The 21213-nt window shown below is 30.4% G+C and overlaps 1 protein-coding gene across 2 annotated transcripts; it reads left to right on the forward strand.

Moving 5' to 3' along the window:
• Nucleotides 1-10837: 10837 nt before the first annotated feature.
• Nucleotides 10838-15068, forward strand: LOC108469807 (protein SUPPRESSOR OF GENE SILENCING 3). 2 transcript variants are annotated; one of them, XM_017770856.2, is made up of 7 exons: nucleotides 10838-11065; nucleotides 11228-11265; nucleotides 11747-12774; nucleotides 12905-13199; nucleotides 13366-13610; nucleotides 14301-14458; nucleotides 14665-15068. In XM_017770856.2, exons 3-7 carry the CDS (start codon nucleotides 11761-11763, stop codon nucleotides 14888-14890), a joined length of 1938 nt encoding a protein of 645 aa, XP_017626345.2. In that variant the 5' UTR covers nucleotides 10838-11065; nucleotides 11228-11265; nucleotides 11747-11760; the 3' UTR covers nucleotides 14891-15068. The 2 variants fall into 2 exon arrangements, with proteins under 2 accessions (XP_017626345.2, XP_052876372.1); XM_053020412.1 differs by lacking the exon at nucleotides 11228-11265.
• Nucleotides 15069-21213: the final 6145 nt, after the last annotated feature.

A 21213-nucleotide genomic window follows, 5' to 3' on the forward strand; every position in this document is an offset into this window, starting at 1 on the left:
ACATTGCATTGAAGTCCTTGCCCACCACCAACTCCTCATTGACAACAGCACCCACTTTACGAAGCATATCCCAGGATCTGCTCCTTTCATTGGGATTGGCATGACCGTAAAAACCAATTACTCGAATATTGTTAGTTCTTCCCATCTTAACAATAGAGTCTATATGATGCTTTGAATAACTTTGAATAGTAATATCCACCTCGTCCTTCCACATCATCACAAGACTTCCACTCCAGACTTCTGTATTCACCGCAAGCCCGTTTTGCATCCTGCATCTAGTTTGAACCCTTTGGAAGTTAGTAGAATTCATTTTAGTTTCACACAGACAAATAATGTCGGGGTTATTGGCAACCAAAAGTTGCTTGAGTTCCCGAATTGTCACAGGTGACCCCAACCCACGAAAATTCCAACAGAAGAACTTCATTGATCCTAGCGGAGCTGTTCTCTAGCCACCGCCTTCGAAAGTGTTGAGCCATTTATCAGCTTTCTACGAATAATTCTACTTAGACTATCTTTAGATAACTCCCCATTACTTCCTCTAATTTTTTTCCTTTTTTACTTCATTTTTCCTGTACCATCACGACAAATTTTCATAATCCTTTTTTCTTGTGGTGTATTTGATTCTGATTCGTCATCCGTGTCCTTTTCTTGTTCCATTTCCACTTAATCGTTTAACGCTTTCGTCTCTATTACCTCAAAAATCTTCCTGTATAGCTCTCTAACAACCTCTTTATCCTCTTTAGTCATTTTTATTTCGTTCCTCCACAGCCCATTGTTTTGGTTTGTAATTCCTAGGGAACTCTTTGCCAATTACCATATTGGAACACATTGTTTTGGCTCTCACTGTTATCCATCTTCTTCTCGCATTTTTGTGTCGTGTGACCAATCAGACCACAAATGTAACTGAATCTTGGCAACTACCCATATTGGATTACATATACTAATTCCACCCCTTCATGATCAATATAATGAACAACCCTTCGCAGTGGCTTTTATGTATCAATAATGTTTCTAATATGCATGTATTTTTTCCATCCACCATCTTTATCTCGCCAATCTATAGCTAACACTTCCCCTATTGCATTACCAACCTCCAGGGCCATTTTCCTGTCCATATGCTCCATTATTATATTTGAGATTCTGACCGAGAAAGGTGAGTGATTAAAATCATACTCCTTCATTGTTTTGTCTTTAACATAGGGGACCATGTTAAACAAACATTGGTTAAACAACTAAGGGGAAAGGTTTAGAATTCTCTTTCTATCTTCTTCTTTGCTAAATTTCACCAGCATGACTCCTTTTTTAAGGGACACAAAATTAACATCCTCTTTCGTGTACCATAGCAACTTAAAAACTCGATACACTGCTTCTTGTTCACTTTCTTCTTCGTCGTCAATTTACCTATGGCCAAATGCACATATCCTTTTGTATTGTTAAGGTCCTCCTTCATGCTAACCACCCTCATCACTTCCTCCTCCGAAAAATTTAATTTTGCCAACAATGAACGGATATTATCTTCCATGATTTCCAAAATAGGGAAAGCAATGAGCCAACTGAACCCTCTCTCTAACCAAAGCCAAGCCAGCGACTCCCCAGTAAGAAGCTAAAATAGCCAGCACAACAGAAACTAAGAAAACCACACACACAGAGACTAGCGAAACAATGTACCACAACTATACAACCGAATAACCAATACGCCAACTAAGGTATCAAATGCAAAGAAAAAAGCAACATGAATCCAAAGAAAAGAAAACTTCTTCCAAAGATACCAACTAAACTAAAGAATAAAAGAAAACCTAAAATACGTATTTGTAGTAACGCAGAAAAAAATGCAAAACAAACCCCCATTAAAGACAAAATAAAATAGTCTAATAAAGAAAAGATAAACAAGAAAAGTCAAAAGCAAACTATAAATACTATACCATGCATCTTTACTCAGTTTTTGCATGAAAGACGTGCGAACTCATGCAAAAAGCACTAAGAATATCAAACAAACTAAAATTCAAAAGCAACATCAGAACTTGTTACCTGATTCAGAAAATTATCACATCAAATAGGGCCTATGATTGACATAGAGAATCATGACCACTCACATAATAGCCTTCCTGACACCTATGACGACTCGCCACCGCTACACAACCAACCCCACCGTCAGAAGCGAAATCATCAACCCTCAACCATCCAATTATTCTTTTAAAGAGTGTCAAAGCAATTTTTAAATTTTGATTTAGGGGTTCAACTTTAAAATATGGTATGGAGTCACCACCAATCCTTTTTGTTTAGGTGTGATCGGGTCACCTAATAAAATATTAATTTTGGCCTACGAAAGTTAAGAAAACGGGTTCGGGAGTCGGTTACGTACGGGAAGGGTTAGCACTCTTGCAACGCCCAAAATTGGTACCTAATTGATTAATTAATGTCCTAATGTCAAAAATTTGAAAAGATTTTAAAATACAATCCCATTTAAAAATGTTTGAATATACTTGAATTGGATACTAAGACTCCCTTATCCGGAAGGAATAAAATATCATATCCAGTACGTTAGGGTACAATCTTTCAAACCCTCGATACCAAGATCATCTTATGATTTTCAAAATTCATGCATTGAAATTTTAAAAGGATATTTGGTTATTTGATTAACGGAAAATCGAAACCCAGTAAGTTAGGGCACGATTTCTCGAATTTCCAAACATGAAACATTGCCTTGTTTTTTAATTTAAGAAAACATGGACAAAATTTTGAAAGGATATTTAGTCATTCGGTCAAACGGAAAATCGAAACCAATCACATTAGGGCACGATTTCTCGAATTTCTAAATACGAAATATTACCTTGTTTTGGGAAGTTTTTTAAATAGGAGCGATGATAAAAACGGACTTGAAATACATTTATTCGATTTGTTCGAAGTAAAGAAAATGAAATGAATGATTTTAGGCAAATAAGTTGGCAATCTCAATCATAATACAATACATGGAAATGAAAAAACAAAGTAACAAATATGGAAAACATACATGAAAAATATATTATACAAATTATTGACAATACAAACATGTAAATCAAAACACACCCAATGATAATAATCTTACAACATACACTATTTAACATTTCTAAATAAAGATTAAATAAAAAATCTATTTAAACAATGAAACAAAAAAACTTTTAAATGGTAATGAGCAATGTTAAAAGAAATAATGTAAAGGAAGATAAATTTGAAATTAACAATGTAAAAAAACAATCTAAAAGTAAATTATATGTATATAAACAAATAATACATGCAAAAATTTGAAATAAATAATGAAATAAATAAAATATAAAATATAAAGTTTAACATATGAATGAATTTCAAAATAAGTATTATAAGAAGAAATTTAAAATTAGTGCTATACAAAACAATTTAAAACCAAAATTTATAAAGAAACATATAATATAAATTATGTACATAAAAATAATAATGTATGCCCATATAAAATTTTAAGACAAATAGTGCACATATTAGAAAGTTTTAACATAGATGAATTATATAAATACAACCATATAAAAATCCAAAAGAATATATATAAATAACAATCTATATAATATGAAATCAATGATCATGCAAAATAATTTGAAACAAGATTTATTCATCAACAATTAATAATATACATAAAGTGAAAACTTAATATAAATAATGTATATATATAAGAATAATAATATGAGAGAGTGCTTGAAATAAACAAAATATAATTTAAAGTTGGGTCCTTAAAAGAAACAAATAATATACCTAAATGGATTTAAAATAAAAATATATACATGCATATTTGAAAGGGAATTTAAATAAGTAATTTAGTATAAATTATGTGCATATATATATATATAGTAACAATGTATGAGAATAAACATCATATGAATTTTTAAAACATAGAATTATATAAAAGAGAATTTTAAAATAGACAAATTACCAAAATAAAACAATTAAAAATGTATTCACATGAAAGTATAAAAATAAGGAACTAAGCTAACGTAAAAATCAAGGAAATGGCTCAAAATAATATATTAAAATAATTTTTTTTAAATGAGTAATAAATAAATTAAAAAGAGTAAAAGAATCACAAAACTAAAAAAACTCAATTGAAACAAAAACAAAATCAAGAGGATAATTTATAAACAAATCAAATTATTAAAATAGAGTTAATGACCAGAATAAAATGCGTACAAACAAACGAGGACTAAAAATGCAAATGTCCCAAGTCCCAAAACGCGGCGCTTAGGTGCGGACTAAGTTGAAATGACACACGAATTCCAGGAAAAATTAAAAAAAACAAAGAAAATATAAATTAAAAGTCGGCACGAAAGGGAGGGACTAATCGCGTAAATATCCCCTTCACCTCAGAAATACGCGGATCTTGAGGGCAAAGGGTCGGGTCACATAGGTTTGGTGCTTGAACGATGCCGTTTTGAGGCCATTGAAACGGCCTTAAACGATGCCGTTTTAAACATGCTATAAAACCCCAAAAAAATTTTAAAATCTTCATTTCTTCATGCTTTTTAAAAAAAAAAAAATGGGGAATTCTCTCTGGGGCATCTATTTTCGGCGATCGGACCACCATCCATCCGTCACCGGCGACTGCCGTGCGCGGCGGCTGGAATTATGAAACTAACGCCCTTTTTCACCTTTTTTCTCCCGATCTAGATTTATGATCTGAACACCTGAAAGATCCTGCCAAGGTCGAGAAAACTCAAAGAAACCTCTCGGTGTCTCATTTTCTGAGTGCCAAAAAGGTAAAAAAAAAAAAAGGTTTTATCTCTCTTTCTATGTATCTCTATATACGTATATACACTATATTTGATGTGCATGGGATATAAAAGCATGAAAATACCTTTGAATCAGTCTTTTTTCTTTTTGCTATTTTGGTTGATATCTCTTGCGTTCGTATTCAAAAAAACTTAAGTCCTCTATAGTGATAATCTTTGGCTTTTTATAGCCAGATAAAAATAATCAAAATATACGGTTTTTTCTTTTTTCTGCTCTGCTTGTATTCTGTTATTTTTCTTCTCACAGGTTCAATTAACATGGACGTACGGAAGTATACGGCAATGAGGAGATGCATTGGAGGTCGCTGCGGCACAGAGGGAAACCCTAAAGTTTCTGAGGTCCCATTGTATTTGGGTTATTTGGTCCAGTTTGCTTTTGGGCCCATGGAATTGGATCTGCTTTAGGTTACTTAGTAACTGGGTTGGGTTTGGCTACAAAGAAAATTGGACCTGTAAAATTTGGGTTAAGCTTTATGTAATTGGGTTGGGACTTTTGTTTGGGTCTAATGTAATGGGCTAAGGGGTTAAATTTATTGGGTCTGTTGGGCCATTGTATTATGGACATTTGGAATTTATATAATAATTTTTATTTTGGTTTTTGGTTTTCTGATTTTTTGGATTCTAATGGGCCAAGGCAAATTGGGTCGATTACAGAGAGAATAAAGATGATACCGCAAAAAGTAGATGGGTTCTGCTTGTTTTTTCAATACTCATATGTTAGAAGAGATAACACAAATTGCATGGATCAATGCTCTATATTAAGGCTAAAACGTCAAATTGTTTACAAAAGGAATGATAGGCAAAATATTGCCAATTTTCCTACAATTCAACATAATTGAACAGATGTGAATTGTAGGCAAATTTACAAAAAAATTCAATGACTATATGCCTAAGTTTATCAACTGTAACAATCATAGGCAAATTTACACAATTTTAAAAAGTTAACAAAATAAGGATTGTTCACAATATCATCATTGGTATGTCATAAATGACTCTTGAGTAGGAGGCATCCATCTAACAGTGGTTGGTTTTCTCTTCAAAGGGAGCTTTTCTCTTAGGGCAGCATCTTTATGGTGAGCTGGGGCAGCCTATTGAGTTGGGGTATTCTCTTGCTGATTTGGGGTAACCTGTTGCTAAGTTGGGACAACCACTTGGTTGTAAACACTAATTTTATGTCTTTTAACCTACAGTAAAAAGTGCAATCTGTCAAAAAAATTCATAAACAGAGGTAATATGATTTAACTTAAGGCAAATGACATAATAGAATGTTTTGGCCAACTTCCTATTTGCAACTCCTCTTATTATGGCCTATTCTTTTGCATTTACTGCACCTCATATCCACCCCTCTCTTACTCAACCTTTTAGTTATTTGTGGTTCATCAGGTTCTTTCCTTCTCACCTTAGTAGGTCTGTCAGGTGGCCTTCTTAGTGTAGGAGGCAATATTGGTAGCATGTTTGACAAATAGACCTATTGTTTATGATCCCTTACTAGCCTTATAAAGTTGGAGTAAATTTGAATTTGGGTTTGCTTGATGTACCAAGTTTGTGCATAGGTCTCTGGGAACTTATCTTTTAGATGAATGACAGCCAATGCATGCATGCAAGGGATGCCAGTGAAATCCCAATTCTTGCAAGAGTAGGAATTCTCAACTAAGTCCACCACATACTGGCTTCCTGGACCACATTCAACATAATTCTTGTCCTCACCAGCATGTGATGGAACACACCTAAAAAACAGTCACCATGCTTAGTTAAAAAATCACTAAAATAACATTGTGAGCAGCCCTACCAACAATGATACACACACACACCCCTAAAAAACAGTGACTACATATATATTATTAAAAAAATACTCATTGCATGCATATTAAAAAATAGTCAACAACATGTATATTAAATAAACAGTTATACACACTAACAATCACTGCATGCATATTATTAAAAAATAGTCAACAACATGTATATTAAAAAAACAGTTATACACACCAACAATCACTGCATGCATATTAAAAAATAGTCAATAGCATGTATATTAAAAAACAGTCATACACACCAACAATCACTGCATGCATATTAAAAAATAGTCAACAACATGTATATTAAAAAACAGTCATACACAAAAATAGTCACTACATGCATATTAAAAAACACTAACTAAAATAGTATGTGACCAGCAACATAAAGTCAAAATAAAGGCATTAGGAAGATTAAAAATGGTAACTTTACCTCAATGAATCTTTTATATTTACATCCAGCTTTTTCTTGATCTTTGGACACAACATTCCTTTCCATTTGTCAGCTTCTTCTTTCTTCTTGACAATAAGTAACATAGTCTTGGTCCTTATTGTTTCCATCATGGTCAGAATAGGTTTCCCTCTTGCTTCCAGTATCATCTACCAGTACAAACATAAAGGATTAGTGAATTGTTAATAATTAGTAAGAAACATAAAACATGGGGGTTTACCTTGTTAAAGGATTTAGAAAGGTTATTCACCAACATGTCAGAATGGCTCCTAATTGAAAAGTGAGACCTTGACTAGTGAGTAGGGTTCTTTTTCTTCAACCAATCATAAGCATGTTGATTGGTTTTCTTCAATTCATCCATGACATCCTCAAAATCCCTTGTAGTGCTTGCTCTAGCAACTTTTTAAAGCAAATCTTTCAATTTTTTTTCGAAAACCAGCCTCTTAAAATTGATACGTAGGTGTCCAACACAATGTCTTATTTTTGCATTAGGAAACAACATACATGTTGCCTCTAAAAGTCCCCGTAATTAGAACAAATATAGTTTAATTCTTTGACAAACCCTAAACCCTAAATAGAAACAACATAAAAAAATAAATAAATGGAGTTTTACCTTTTGTTTGTTAGACATGAAAGATATTTGGTACGAGCTCACAATTTCCAAGTCTATTACAAGCAACTCCAAGAACCAAAGCCATGATGCTTGGTTTTCACTTTCGACAACAGCATATGCAAGAGGATAGATTTCATTATTTGCATCTATCCCAATAGCTACAAGTAAGTAGCCACCATAGTAGCCCTTCAAAAAACGTCCATCTAAACTTGTTATCTTCCTACAACCGGCCTTATAGCCATCTTTGCATGCCTGCAGATAGACATACATCCTTTGAAACAACCTGTTATCCAGATAACAGATTGTTGTTGTCCCCTCATTTTGGTACAAATACTCATAAATCTTCTCATATTGAGCCTTATGAGCTCCTTCAATTAATTTTAATGCCTTAAGTTTACCCTTCCTACATTTGGTTAGTGAGACTATGCAACACAAATCTCTTTTGACATCTTATTGTAATGATTTCAGAGAATAATTAGGATTAACAATGAATTTTCTTTGATAAAGTTCACCTATCCAAGCTGAGGTTACATTTTTATTTTTAGACTTTAGAAAAAGTATGGTTAGGGTTTGAACTCCTAATTTGCCAAGTCTGGTCAGTAGGGTCATTAGGATTTAGTCTAGAGGCCCATATAAACCAAGAACATTTTTCACTGTAGATTACCTTTAACCTTTTTAAGTCATTTTTGGGAAACTTAATAAAATATCTATTCAACCTACCATACTGCTTGGCAACTTCTTTTAGACTGTCTTTAGACTTAAATAAGATTCCAACCTTAAGTCTAGAATTACTCATGTCATTCTCTAGGTTGAATTCAGGCCAATTTTGGCCATCTGAGTCAGATTCATGTGCACTATCTAACCTTCTAAAATCATTACTATCACACACTTCACCTATTTCTATACCATCCATGTTTAAACCATCTAAATTAACTCTTATCCTATTAGACACATCACTTTCAAATGCATCACTACCAGACATTTCTTTTTTATTCTCATTAAAATTGTCATAAATTAAACCTGCCAAGCAAATTAGTCATCAATAAAGGCAGACAATATAGGCAAACACTTTAACCATTTCTGTCAGATAATAACCAATAGAAAATAAATTAATACAAACATAACCATTTTTGTCATGCACATGGCAGACAATAACCAATACAAAAATAATTTAATACAAACACAACCATTTTTTTCATGCACATGGCAGACAATAATAGACAATAACCAGTACAATATAGAAGGTAAATGACAAATTTGATATTGCTACATACAATATAGCAGCTTGGATACAAACAATGACAGATATAAACAACAAACATAATGCACATGGCATACAATACACATTATATGTCATTCACTTTAATAACCAAACCATAATCTATCATGCACATTAATAACAAATAAAACCAAAATCGAAATAACCCTAAATTAAAATCTAAATTAAAATTAAAATCGAAATAACCCAAAATAACCCTAAATCAAAATAACCTTAAATCCAAAAAATAAAAAACTAAATGCAACAACTTACCCGTTAAAGTGGATCTAACAACATTGGCAGCTTCTCTTCTATTGACCATTGTCGCTGAGAATCAAAAACACTGAATGGTTTCTAGTTTCGTCTTCTTTTCTCCCCAAACAAAAAAGTCCAATCGTTTTCTAACCTTATATCCTGTTAATTGTTAATCAATTATTGAATCGATTTCTAACCTTAAACCAACTTTCTTAATCGATTCTCAAATCAATTTCAAACCAAACCAACCCAAATCACAATCAAAATTTTTCCAAATCGATTTTTTTTTTTTCTCTAAATCCCCTTAATCAGAATCTTTTTCTAATTTTTTACCTTAAAACCCATAACCTTTCAATTTTTTCCCTAAACCTGCCCCAAACCAAGACCCATCAGTTGGTTAACTTGCCACATCAACGGTCCCGTTAACACACTAACAAAAACTGTTAATCAGTGACTATTTTGTCTTTTTTTATAACGTTAGTAACTGTTTTGTAACTTTTTAAAAGTTGAGTGACTAAAATGAAACTTAAATAACTGTTTTACCAGCTACCCCAAAGTTAGGTGATTGTTAACGTAATTTACCCTATTTTAAAACTCAATGCTTGTTTTTTAATAGAAAATATTGATTAGATTATTCAAGGTTAACGATATTGACCTCGTGATTCAATGTGGAAAAATTTAAATGATGTGACCAAAATAACTTCATTTTGGAACAATTAAACTATGACGTGGAAATTAAAAACAAAAAAAAATGATCGACATCTTATTTCTTACAAATAACAAGCGATATAAAAGCCAAATCTCTTCTCTTCCATTTATCGAATCGTAGCGTGGTTAGCCATTAATTTGAATCGAAGGTAATCATTTTTGCTTAAAGCATTGTTTTATTTTGGTTTAGACTTTCGAAAATTTGTTTGGGGTTTGATTTTCAAAACCCATATTAGCTTAAATTAATTTGGGGTTTATACCGTGAAAAGTGTATGTTTCCATAACTTATATAAAATTCTTGTTTTTTAATCTTGTAATTACCCAAACCAAGAAAATTGATATAACTCGTAAATTTTAAAAAAGAAATTATATAAAACAATATTGGTTAAGTTAATGTGACATTTATGATGTTTTCCTTACAATTTGAAGGGTTAATCACTCAAAATTTTCAATTATAAATTCAAGTGCGAAAATTCGTGTGAAATTTAAAAGAAAATATAAAATAAAAATGACTGGATTGTTAAAATTGATATTATATAGTTTTTTGTTCGCACTATCAATTGAAAGCTCTCTTCTCTTTTATTATTCAAATTTTAAATTAAACAGTTTTGGATATTACGAATTTACGAACCAATAATCTTTTTCTCCAACTTCCGACACTAATCATTAAATCAATTTCGATTTAAATAATATTCTTCTACTCATTAATAGGTACTAATTCACCATACCAATCGTCGAATTATAATTTAGAACTTGTTGGCAAAACACTTAAAAAAAAGATAATGGACTAAGGACTTAAATAAAAACTTTTAAGTAATTCAGTGACTTAAATAAAAATTTTCAAATAATTCAATGAATAAATTATAACTTTGTAATTAAGTAACCAAAACAAAAATTTAACCATAATTTAGTGACTAATTGCGTAATTTATCCAAACTTATATTTATTATTAATTCAACCTCCGCTACCCGTCGATGTTATTGGTGGTACAAATGAAATGACGCTTAAAATGCTTTCCAGCTATTAGCTAACCTAAAAACTTTCCTGCTCATTTCATTTTCCAAGCCGACGCTCACTCTCCACTCTCATACTGTTGCTACTCTGCTTTACTCCACAACCCTGTCTCGCCTTACCGGCCCCGCAGCTCCACACGCTCTATGCTTACACTGCGCCCCTGCGTCTACCCTATTATTAGAGGTAAATTTTTGGCTTTTCACCGTTTTTGTGAGGTAACCCTAGTTTTTTTTCTTAGATGTGGGGTAAATTATTTTCTGAGTTTCTTAATTATATTGCTTGGTTTTTATTTAACGGTTTCTCTGTCTCATTATGGCATTGTTGTCGTTATCGTTGCCGCTGCAGTTCGTGCCATCATTTTTGCTGCTGCTCTCATTTTACAGGTTAGCCATGTTGTTCGTGTTAATCTTGTCATGCCCTGCCATACCTAAGAATTCTAACTTCAAACATACTAGCGGTGTTAATGATGTATTGTCGCCTGTAGTTTGTCTTGTTTCTGTCTAAAATTTGACATGTTTAAAATTTCGTGCCATGTTCATGTTTTAGACTTTTAGTTATTTCAATCATGTTTGAGTTGAGATATAACACGGATGCACCGATTGCTAGCTCTATTTTGTGGCCAACCCAGTGCAATGCGTAAATGTTTCGATCTTTGCAAGTAATGGTTGACTGAAATATCCTTTGTAATTGAGTTTTGGGCAACAGCTTTGACAATTAGGGTATAGTGATCGTACAACCAATTTATAGCTTGAGATCTTGCTGACAACACCATCTACAGGCATTTTCGTAGTTAATTGTTGTCGATCTTGTTTATTTTTAAGACTATGTACTACTAAATGTCGATTTTATGACATCTAACTATAGGATTGCGTTAGAGGATGAGTTCAAGAAAAGGGAATGGGAATCCTTTTGTTTCTGGTGGTATTAACAACCCATCGTCCAAGGGGAAAGACATATCTGGATCCTCTAGCTCCAAGGTTGAGCAGCTAAGCCAGGGTGTATCGGACATGAACCTGGGTTTGCCTCAAGACGATGGTGAGTGGGAGGTTATTCAAAGGAAGCCTAAGAATAGAACTGGAAGCAGTGCTGCAAGACCTTGGGGTCCTCAAAATTCCAATGGTAAACCGCGGGGAGCGATGCGGACTAATGCTGTATCAGGAAGAGCCTCTGGCAATGATTGGGATACTCATAATACTGATTCCAGGATGGCAACTGGCAGAGGAAATGCAAGACCCCAAACATTCAACAAGACTATTGAGAACAACAATGTGCCACCACATCCTGTCATTCGCCCACCCCTTCAGTATGGATGGAATTGGCAATCTAGAACTGGTTCCAATCCATCCGGGGGGTTACAAGATGATCATGGAAAAAACAATGTCAGCACTGAGGTTGAAGAGGTCAATGATATTGATGATGTTGAGGATGACTCAGATGATAATGCTATTGATGATTCTGATGATGAACTTTTAACCGATGACTTTGATTCAGATTCAAGTCAAAAGAGCCACGAGACAAGAAAGAATAATAGATGGTTTAAGAAATTTTTCTCGAGTTTAGATGCATTGAGAATTGAGGAAATCAACGACCCAGCAAGGCAGTGGCACTGCCCAGCATGCCAGGGTGGTCCTGGTGCCATTGACTGGTATAGAGGCCTTCAGCCTCTGATGACACATGCCAAAACAAAAGGAGCAAAAAGGGTGAAACTCCATCGTGAACTTGCTGAACTCTTGGATGAGGAATTGTGTAGAAGGGGTACTTCAGTTATTCCTTCTGGTGAAGCTTTTGGCAAATGGAAGGGTTTAAAAGATGAAGAAAAAGATCATGAAATAGTCTGGCCACCTATGGTTATGATAATGAACACAAGGCTGGAACAAAATGAGAACGATAAGGTACTGCAATATCTTTTGCAATATTTATATACTAAAATAATGAAGCTAGTTGTTTCTATTTTCAGTGGAAATACTTGTTTCCTGTCTCCTGCTCTAACTTTAACTTTTTATTTATTGTATTATACTTCAGTGGATTGGTATGGGAAACCAAGAGCTTCTTGATTATTTCAGCTCATATGCTGCTGTGAAGGCTCGCCACTCGTATGGTCCACAGGGTCATCGTGGGATGAGTGTTCTGATTTTTGAGAGCACGGCTAGGGGTTATTTAGAAGCTGAACGGCTACATAAGCATTTTGCTGAGCAAGGAACGCATAGGGAGGCTTGGGAACGACGTAGGGTCTTATTTTATCCAGGCGGGAAGCGCCAACTTTATGGTTATATGGCTATGAAGGAAGACCTAGACAGCTTCAACCAGCATTCTCAAGGTTCTCTCTATTTAACTGAAGACAACGATTGTATTACATGCAGGGATAAAATGCAAGATAGCTATAAATGCATGAGATTTTTCTGTATTTTTTTCTTCACAAATAAGTAGCCCTGCAGATACTTAGGCAGTTGACTGACGTGCTGTATAACTGATCTGTTGATTAGGCAAATCTAGGCTGAAATTTGAGATGAGATCCTATCAAGAGATGGTTGTTAAGCAGATCAGGCAAATGAGTGAGGACAACCAGCAGCTTATTTTTTACAAGAACAAGGTTGCAAAAGAACAAAGGCAAAAAGTTGCTCTTGAAGAGTCTTTTGGTATTGTGAGTGAGAGGCTCCGGAAGACAATGGAGGAGAACAGGATTGTAAGACAAAGAACCAAAATGCAGCATGAACAGAACAAAGAAGAGGTAATTACTTCAAATCTTCACATGCCTGTTGCCGGACATTTGGTTCTGGTGTATTAGTTAGTAATTTTATACAGTAGTACATATTAGTAACCTACTGGTTTGTGATATCTTATAGGATTGATTAATAATGCATGTTTCCCATAATCAATATTGCTTGCTGTCTACCTTTCCTGGATCATGGTTTTTCGTTGACATGCTCAGTATCTGGATTTCAAAGTTGTGTACTACATGCCCTTGTAGCACAGCATGTCAGCATCACTGCCTTGGTTCAATCAGTTGTTATTTAGTGCACTATTTATGTATTTTGTCTGTTCGAATTTTATTCGGTACTTATGCCATGTTTCCGCCAATCACTAATTATTAGTACTAAAAGATGGTGGTGGTGATCATAAAAGTTGCCGCGTATCTAAAATGAAAGTTCCAATTGGCATTTGCATTTTATTATTACAACCAATGCTTACGGGGTAAATCTTGCTATTTGCTAGGCTTGCATTTAAGGTATTTAGCCAGACTATGAGCAACTTCAGCATGATGTAGATTCATGTGCTTAACCATCTGTTGCATGTTGGCTGATGTTCAAGTAGACGAAGAAGAGCATGCGATTGTCCTCCTTAGGAATTTTCTACTTGATAGAATAGTAATTCTTTTTCTGCTTCATGTTAACTGTGTTTCTTCTTTTGCCCTTTCCAGATGGATTTCCAAGAGCAATTCTTCAAGGAACGAATCAAATTTATCCATGAAGCCAGGGATGAGAAGGAAGAGAGTTTTGAGAAGCTGCAGCAGCAACAGCGGGAGAAGGTCAAGCAGTCTAACCCCAATCCTTCAAATACAGAGGAATACAGGCGCAGGTACATAATTTTGATACTTCTGTGAATTTCCTTGTGTAATTTGATTGATACTGGTAATCTTATAGTATATGACCCTTTCACATAAAAACAGGTGGATTAATCTCATAAGATGAAATGCTGCTAGATATCTCTTTTCTGTTTACCTGTTGAAGTTATGAGATAATCGTGTATTTTTCTTTTCATATCTTTTGAAAAATTATTTGTAGGGCGGATGAAATTGCAAAATTCATAAAGTTCCAGGATGAAGAGATGCAGGCTTTTGTGGCAGAGAGGGACAAGCTGATCAGAGCACATGAAGAGAAGATGGTTGGCATGAGAGAGAGGCATTGGCAGGAAGAAGTTGAGCTTGAAAAGGAGTTTGATGCTGAATTGAGCCACCTCATGGAGAAGTACACTCCGGATGGCTCAAAAGTCAACACCGGCAATACCTGATTGTGGAATTGTAGGGGAATACGATGGTATGTACACAAGTGGTAAAAAAGACTTTAATCTCTCTGTTCCCTGAGGAAACTTCTGTGATGACACTGAATATTTCTCCACCTTGAGTTACAACTCTTAAAATGTTATGCTAAAAGATTTGAATATATGGGTAAAAAAAGTTAAATCTAAAGTTGCATCTATGGTTGCCTTATTATGCTTGTGTTGTTTGCTTAGACATGGTTCAAATAAGAACTTGGAATGAATCTACGATTTCTTTCCCATTATGTTGCAATGTTTTGGTTAAATGACATTGCTCTTTCTAGATTATGGGCTGCATATTTCATGCAACTTGAAACCGAAGCTAATCACATGTTTTGTAAAGAAGGAAATAGAAATAATGTTATTTTGGCTCGGTACGAAGGTTGAAAATTTTTGAGGGTGTAGCTAACTGTCAAATTAATAGTAGTTTCGAAAAATATTGTTTTTTTCATGAGCACTTTTGAGAACAACTTTGTTGGGAACAATTTGTTTGTGCATTGGCATTGGATCTAGTCTCTGGTTTAGACGAGAAAGAATTCTTGCTTCGAGCTATATTTACTCAAAAGGCAGATTCGGCCTTGACTAACCCTTTCCCAAAATAACGATTGCTTATTTTTTATTTCATATTGGCAGCCTTTTATAGACTTTAATAACAACGATGGAACGAGTCCTAATGGAATTCTTAACTTAGAGTATGCGAAGGAAAGAAAAACCTAATATAATAGAGAAAATAAGTAAAACTAAAACTTTTAATGAAACTTGATACAATAAATAAATAAAACTAAAACTATTATTGCAATAAAAGTGTCCATATCATTAATCCCCTCCTCAGAGTTGAGCTCAAGCTCAAAATCAGAATAAACTTCGAAACTTATTCAAAATCATCTACCTCATCATCATCTTGCTTGCCTTTAATATTTGGTGCTTCTATCCAAAATAACATTTTACATTTGTGTCCCATGGAATAGGACTCGTCACAATTATAACATAGTCTTTTTGTCATTCTTTCTGCCATTTCTTTTCCTGTCAATCTCTTAATAAATGGTCTAGAAGAACCTATTTTGTTGTTGTTCCCTGTTGGTTCTGTTGTTTGTCCCCCTCCCTTTGCAATGCTCTTAGTTATTGAAATGATTGAATTGTTGTCGTTGTTTTGCATATTTGGTTTAATTCAGAATTTTCTTCATTTAGGTCATTTCTTTTATTTTTCCTCCTCCTCCTTTTGTTTGGTAATCAATAATTTCAATTCCTTTAAATTAAATTTATTCCCTTCAGGTTTATCGTCCTTGTTCTATTCTTATTCATTAATTTTACCCTTCCTATCATATTGAACCATTTAAAATCCCATCCTCCATAAATTTAATTTAGATGAAATCAGTCCATTTTATTTAAACTACCCATTTGTTCAAACTGGTTAAAAAAATTTTAGATTTTTTCTTAATTTCTTTTTCTAATTTAAAAGGATCCAAGGACCAAATTACATCTTTTTGTTCCTACAACTTAAACTCATATTTCTTTGAACTCTTTTGATTAATTTTACCAAACCATTCTTTAATTTAAGTTGCACATTATTCTAAATTATACTTTTTTAAAAAGGGAAATAAATGACTTTAACCAATTCATGCAAAAAAGAAAAAAGCAAGACCTTTCTAAAAACCAACCACGAACAGGAAAATAATAAACGAAACCAAAACCAAAAATATAAATCTTAAACAAAAAAGAACAAATCAAAAAAAAACAATTCAAATAAAATTTCTTAACAAAGACATAAACTAAAAAAGTTAACATAAAAATTAAACAAACAAATCCTAAAGAAAAAAAAAACTATAAAAAGTAACAGAAAAGTAAAACAAATTAAATATAAGCATTTAGTTTGCAAAGAACAATGAAAAACATGAAATAAAATATTAAAACAATTTAAATCAAGAAATATACATTACCTATTTAAATAAATCATAATTATTACCAATTTAAAATATAATTTCAACATAAAAACATTAACACCATATTTTTAAAAAGGAAAGCCCTAAAAAAACAAATAGGCAAACAACCTTTCCTTTTAATAAACCTTAAAATTAAAGAAATTAAAAAGGGAATCAATCAGTAGAAACATTTAAACCAAATTTTATTACCAATTAAAATAACCTAATGCAAAATTAAAAAAAGTTTAAAGAATTAGATCCTTAAAAAATGATAATTTTAAATAATCCTAAGAAAAATAAAGATTTAAATAAACCATTAAATGAATTTTAAGGAATATAAGCAACTTTATTAAAATAAATTAAATTATTAAAAATTGGAAATTATGACAATAAATCAGATTTCAAACTAATAAATAAAATTTTATTTGCAAAATAAGAAAATGAAACACAAGAAAGACAACAATACAAATTCAAAACCTAAAAATAATTTGGAAATTTGAAAATATCATAAAAAGGAAATAATTAAATTTAAGTAAAATATAAAAAATACAAATAATTAAAACATGAAAAAAAAGGTAAATAACAATATAATTAAAAATAATAATATTGAAAAATCATTCAAACAAAACAAACAATAAATTTAAATCCAAAAGGTTCTATAAAATAATAAAATTATTAACAATTTTGAAAAATTAAAAAGGAAATAAAAAATCCAAAGGAAAAATTTAAAATATTAACTTAAATAAAAGTTAAATAAAAATTATTTTGAAATTTAAGTTTAGCAATTAAAAAAAAAATTGTAAAAATGTAAAAAAATTTAAAATTTATAAACAATTAAAATAAAAATATGTTAAAAAATACATAATTTGCCATAAAATTTTGAATAAATATTAAAATATAAATTTAATGATAACCTAAATAAAAGAATTAATATCATCAACAATTATAACAAAAATCCCAAAAAAATAAAACTTTTTATCAATAAAATTACATAAAAAATTTTAAAAATATTTATATTATTAAATAGAGATTAATAAAAAAATTAAAATCCAAAAAATTTATAAATTTTAAATAAATTAAATGATATTTTTAAAGATTTAAAAAATAATTAATAATAATTTTAATTTATATAATAAATAATAAATAAGTTTTTAAAAATTTGAAAAATAATTACAATTTTAAAAGATTAAAATAAATAAACTATTAATTAAAAAAAGAATCATAAAGGATTATAATAATTTTTTGATAATTAATTGAAAATAAAATAATAAATTTGAAAAAAAATGAATCAAAATAAATTATAAAAGAAATTTTAAAAGAGTTTCAAAAAACAAAAATATAATGAAATGCATAATAATAAAATTAAAAAATTTATTGGAAATTAAAATTAAATAAAAATTTCCAAGAGAATAAATAAAATAATAAAGGTTTTAAACAAATAAGAAAAAAAAATTCAAAAATTTACATTTAAAATAAGTAACAATTTAAAGGAATTAAAAACGTTTAAAAAAAAAATTAAGTAAACAATTTAAAATTAACAATTATACAAATTTCGAAATTTAAAAAAAGTAAATATAAATTGTGTTCAAAGAGGAAACACAAAAATTTTTTCTAAATAATTAGGAAATTATAATTTGTTAATTAAAGTTGAAACCTTAAGATCTTTTTAAGTTATTAAACCTAGAAAAATAAATTTATTTTTTACTTTAAAAAAGATAATAAAAAATTTATAAACGGAAATTTATTAATATACAAATATTATAAAATAATGTCCTTCCCATTAATTTTATCTTAAAAGACCCAAACCAGTCAATTATATTGGTTTTTCCTTTTTGGGAAATTAAGGTTCTTTTTTTGTAACCAAAAAATTTAATATAATTTGGTTAATATTAATTATGATATTTGTCTTTTTGGGTTAATTTTTGCATTTGTTGATTATCATAATTTAATTAATATATAAATAACTTATTGAAATTTGGTTTATCATTAAGAAACAAATATATTTCTGGTTCAAATTAAACAATATTTTAAAAGTTGTGGTACCTTAAAAAAACCAATTTAAGTAACTAAAAATGGGATTTAAAGCTAAAATAAGGAAACTAATTTTGAATAGTATTGATTTCATATTAATAATTAAGATTATAATTATAAAGTTTAACAATTTTATAAAATCATTGGAATTCTTTAAATTAAAAATTAGGTAAAATGTTTTAATAAAGCTTAATTAAAAATTTCTAAAATGTTTTTTAAGAAATTAAAAAAAACTTTATTTTAAGAAATTATGGAAATGTTTTAATTTTAAACAAAATTGGTTTAAGAATAAAATAACTAAAAAAGGCCTTTAAAAATATTAGAGGAAAAATACAAACTAAAAACTCAATTTTGAACTTAAAACCTTTAGTAATTTTTTTTACAATTATAAATGTATTGTTTATTTTCCATAATGTCGAATTTCCTTAAGTAGGAAAAAAATAAATTCAATGAATAATGTAGATCACTGTTCTTTAAAGAATTTAAAATTTAAGGAAAATTAAAAAAGATATAGGTTATTTATTAACACATTGAGTATTAAAGCTAATTTCCATACATCTCCAATTTGGCCCTTAAACTCAAATCTTTATTAAAACGGGCACCTATTATTGGGTTAACCAATTTTATTTGAGGACACTTAATTTATTAAAACCGATGAATTAAATATTTTAAATTTTAAAACCCAAAATAATAAAAAATCTAAACAATTTAAAAAGTTATTAAAAATTTAAAAAAATGGGAATTATTTAAAACCATCACTTTAAATACCACCATCCAACCATCCTATAAACCTTGTTCATTGCATATAAACTAATTTTTTCTTTTTCCGCAATATAAAGTTATGACAAAACCAAATTATGTAACTTTTAGTTTAAACATAAGGATTTGGTCCTCCTTGGTCCATTTTTGAAAAGTCCAACGTTTATTTTCCATCATGGTCATTTCCCTTTTCCCTATCTCCTTAAAATAGGTTAATTTAATTTAATAAAATGGCTTCCTGAAAATTAGAAATTTCACCAAATTGAATGCCCTTTATAAATACCTTAATAGGTTATTTTTTCAACAAAAAATGTTGAGGTTTCCTATCATAATAACACCCTAAAAGGTCTTATATTATAAATAAAAAATAACTTTTCATTTTATTACCAACCTTTAAAATTATTGTAAAATATTTTCAACTAACAACATTCAATTTTAAAATCGTTTAAAAATTATTAATTAAAACTAAATAAATACACCAAATAAATTGGCCATTTACTTTGTTTTAAATTAAATTACACCCAATTCATATTTCCCAAAAGCCATTGTTTTTACTTACCAAAATTTAAATGTTCATATAACCTATAAATGTATGTAAACCAAAAACTAAATTGTTAATAATTAAAAGAATTTCTCAATGAAAATTTTAAAATAATTACCCATTTTTTGCTTTGGACAAATCCATTTTCTATCTAATTTTAATAATTTTCCTTTTTTTCATTGGTAATGGTTAAAACCCCATTGGGTATTTAGAAATAAAAATATGAATTTTGATAATAAAACAAAGGTACCATGGTTATTTTAATTCAATACTTAATTGGAAACATAATTTTAACATCAAACATTAGATAGCTCTTAAAAAACACCAATTATTCAAATTAGATTTGAATAAAAATAACTAATCCAATTTTTTCAAAAACTCAATTTAAATTAAAAATTACCAAATTGAATTGCAAGGAATACAAAAATTTCCAAAGTTCTAATTACTTATTCCTAAACTTTCAACCTTTTAACCTATACCAATTTAAAATTTAAAATTATTAATGTTAACAAAATTTTTACCATTCATCAATTTCCAAACAATATACAAACTGAAAGATTTTCCTTAAACATTCAATTTTTTTTTTAAAACCCTTTTTTAAAGGGCCCCAAAAAATATTAAACCCCTTTTTACCGGGTTTGCCCTTTAATTGAAAAAACTTTTGAAAACAAAAGGTTTTTTCCTAATTTTAAAAAAACCAAAATTCAAAAACTTAAAATTTAATTTTTTTTTACCCTTTAAAAAACAAAAAAATTTTTTCCCTTTTTAAAAAGAAAAAAATTTAAATAATTTTTTTTATTTAAAAAAACCCGGGTATTTTAAACCTTTTAAGTTGGGTTTGTTTTTTTTCCCCCAAAAAAAGTTTTTCCTTTTCCTTAATTTTAACAATTTTGGGAAATTTTATAAAAAAGTTAAATCTAAAGTTGCATCTATGGTTGCCTTATGGTTCAAATAAGAACTTGGAATGAATCTACGATTTCTTTCCCATTATGTTGCAACGTTTTGGTTAAATGACATTGCTCTTTCTATATTATGGGCTACATCTT

The sequence above is a fragment of the Gossypium arboreum genome, chromosome 10 (genome assembly GCF_025698485.1).
Source record: "Gossypium arboreum isolate Shixiya-1 chromosome 10, ASM2569848v2, whole genome shotgun sequence".
Taxonomy (NCBI): Eukaryota; Viridiplantae; Streptophyta; class Magnoliopsida; order Malvales; family Malvaceae; genus Gossypium; species Gossypium arboreum.

What these genes read in the sequence shown, in the direction of transcription:
- LOC108469807 (XM_017770856.2), top strand. Translation starts at nt 11,761, where the DNA reads ATGAGTTCAAGAAAAGGGAATGGGAATCCTTTTGTTTCTGGTGGTATT. An exon ending in CTTCAACCAGCATTCTCAAG is followed by an intron (nt 13,200 to 13,365) that starts GTTCTCTCTATT and finishes TCTGTTGATTAG; the next exon opens with GCAAATCTAGGCTGAAATTT. An exon ending in ATGAACAGAACAAAGAAGAG is followed by an intron (nt 13,611 to 14,300) that starts GTAATTACTTCA and finishes TGCCCTTTCCAG; the next exon opens with ATGGATTTCCAAGAGCAATT.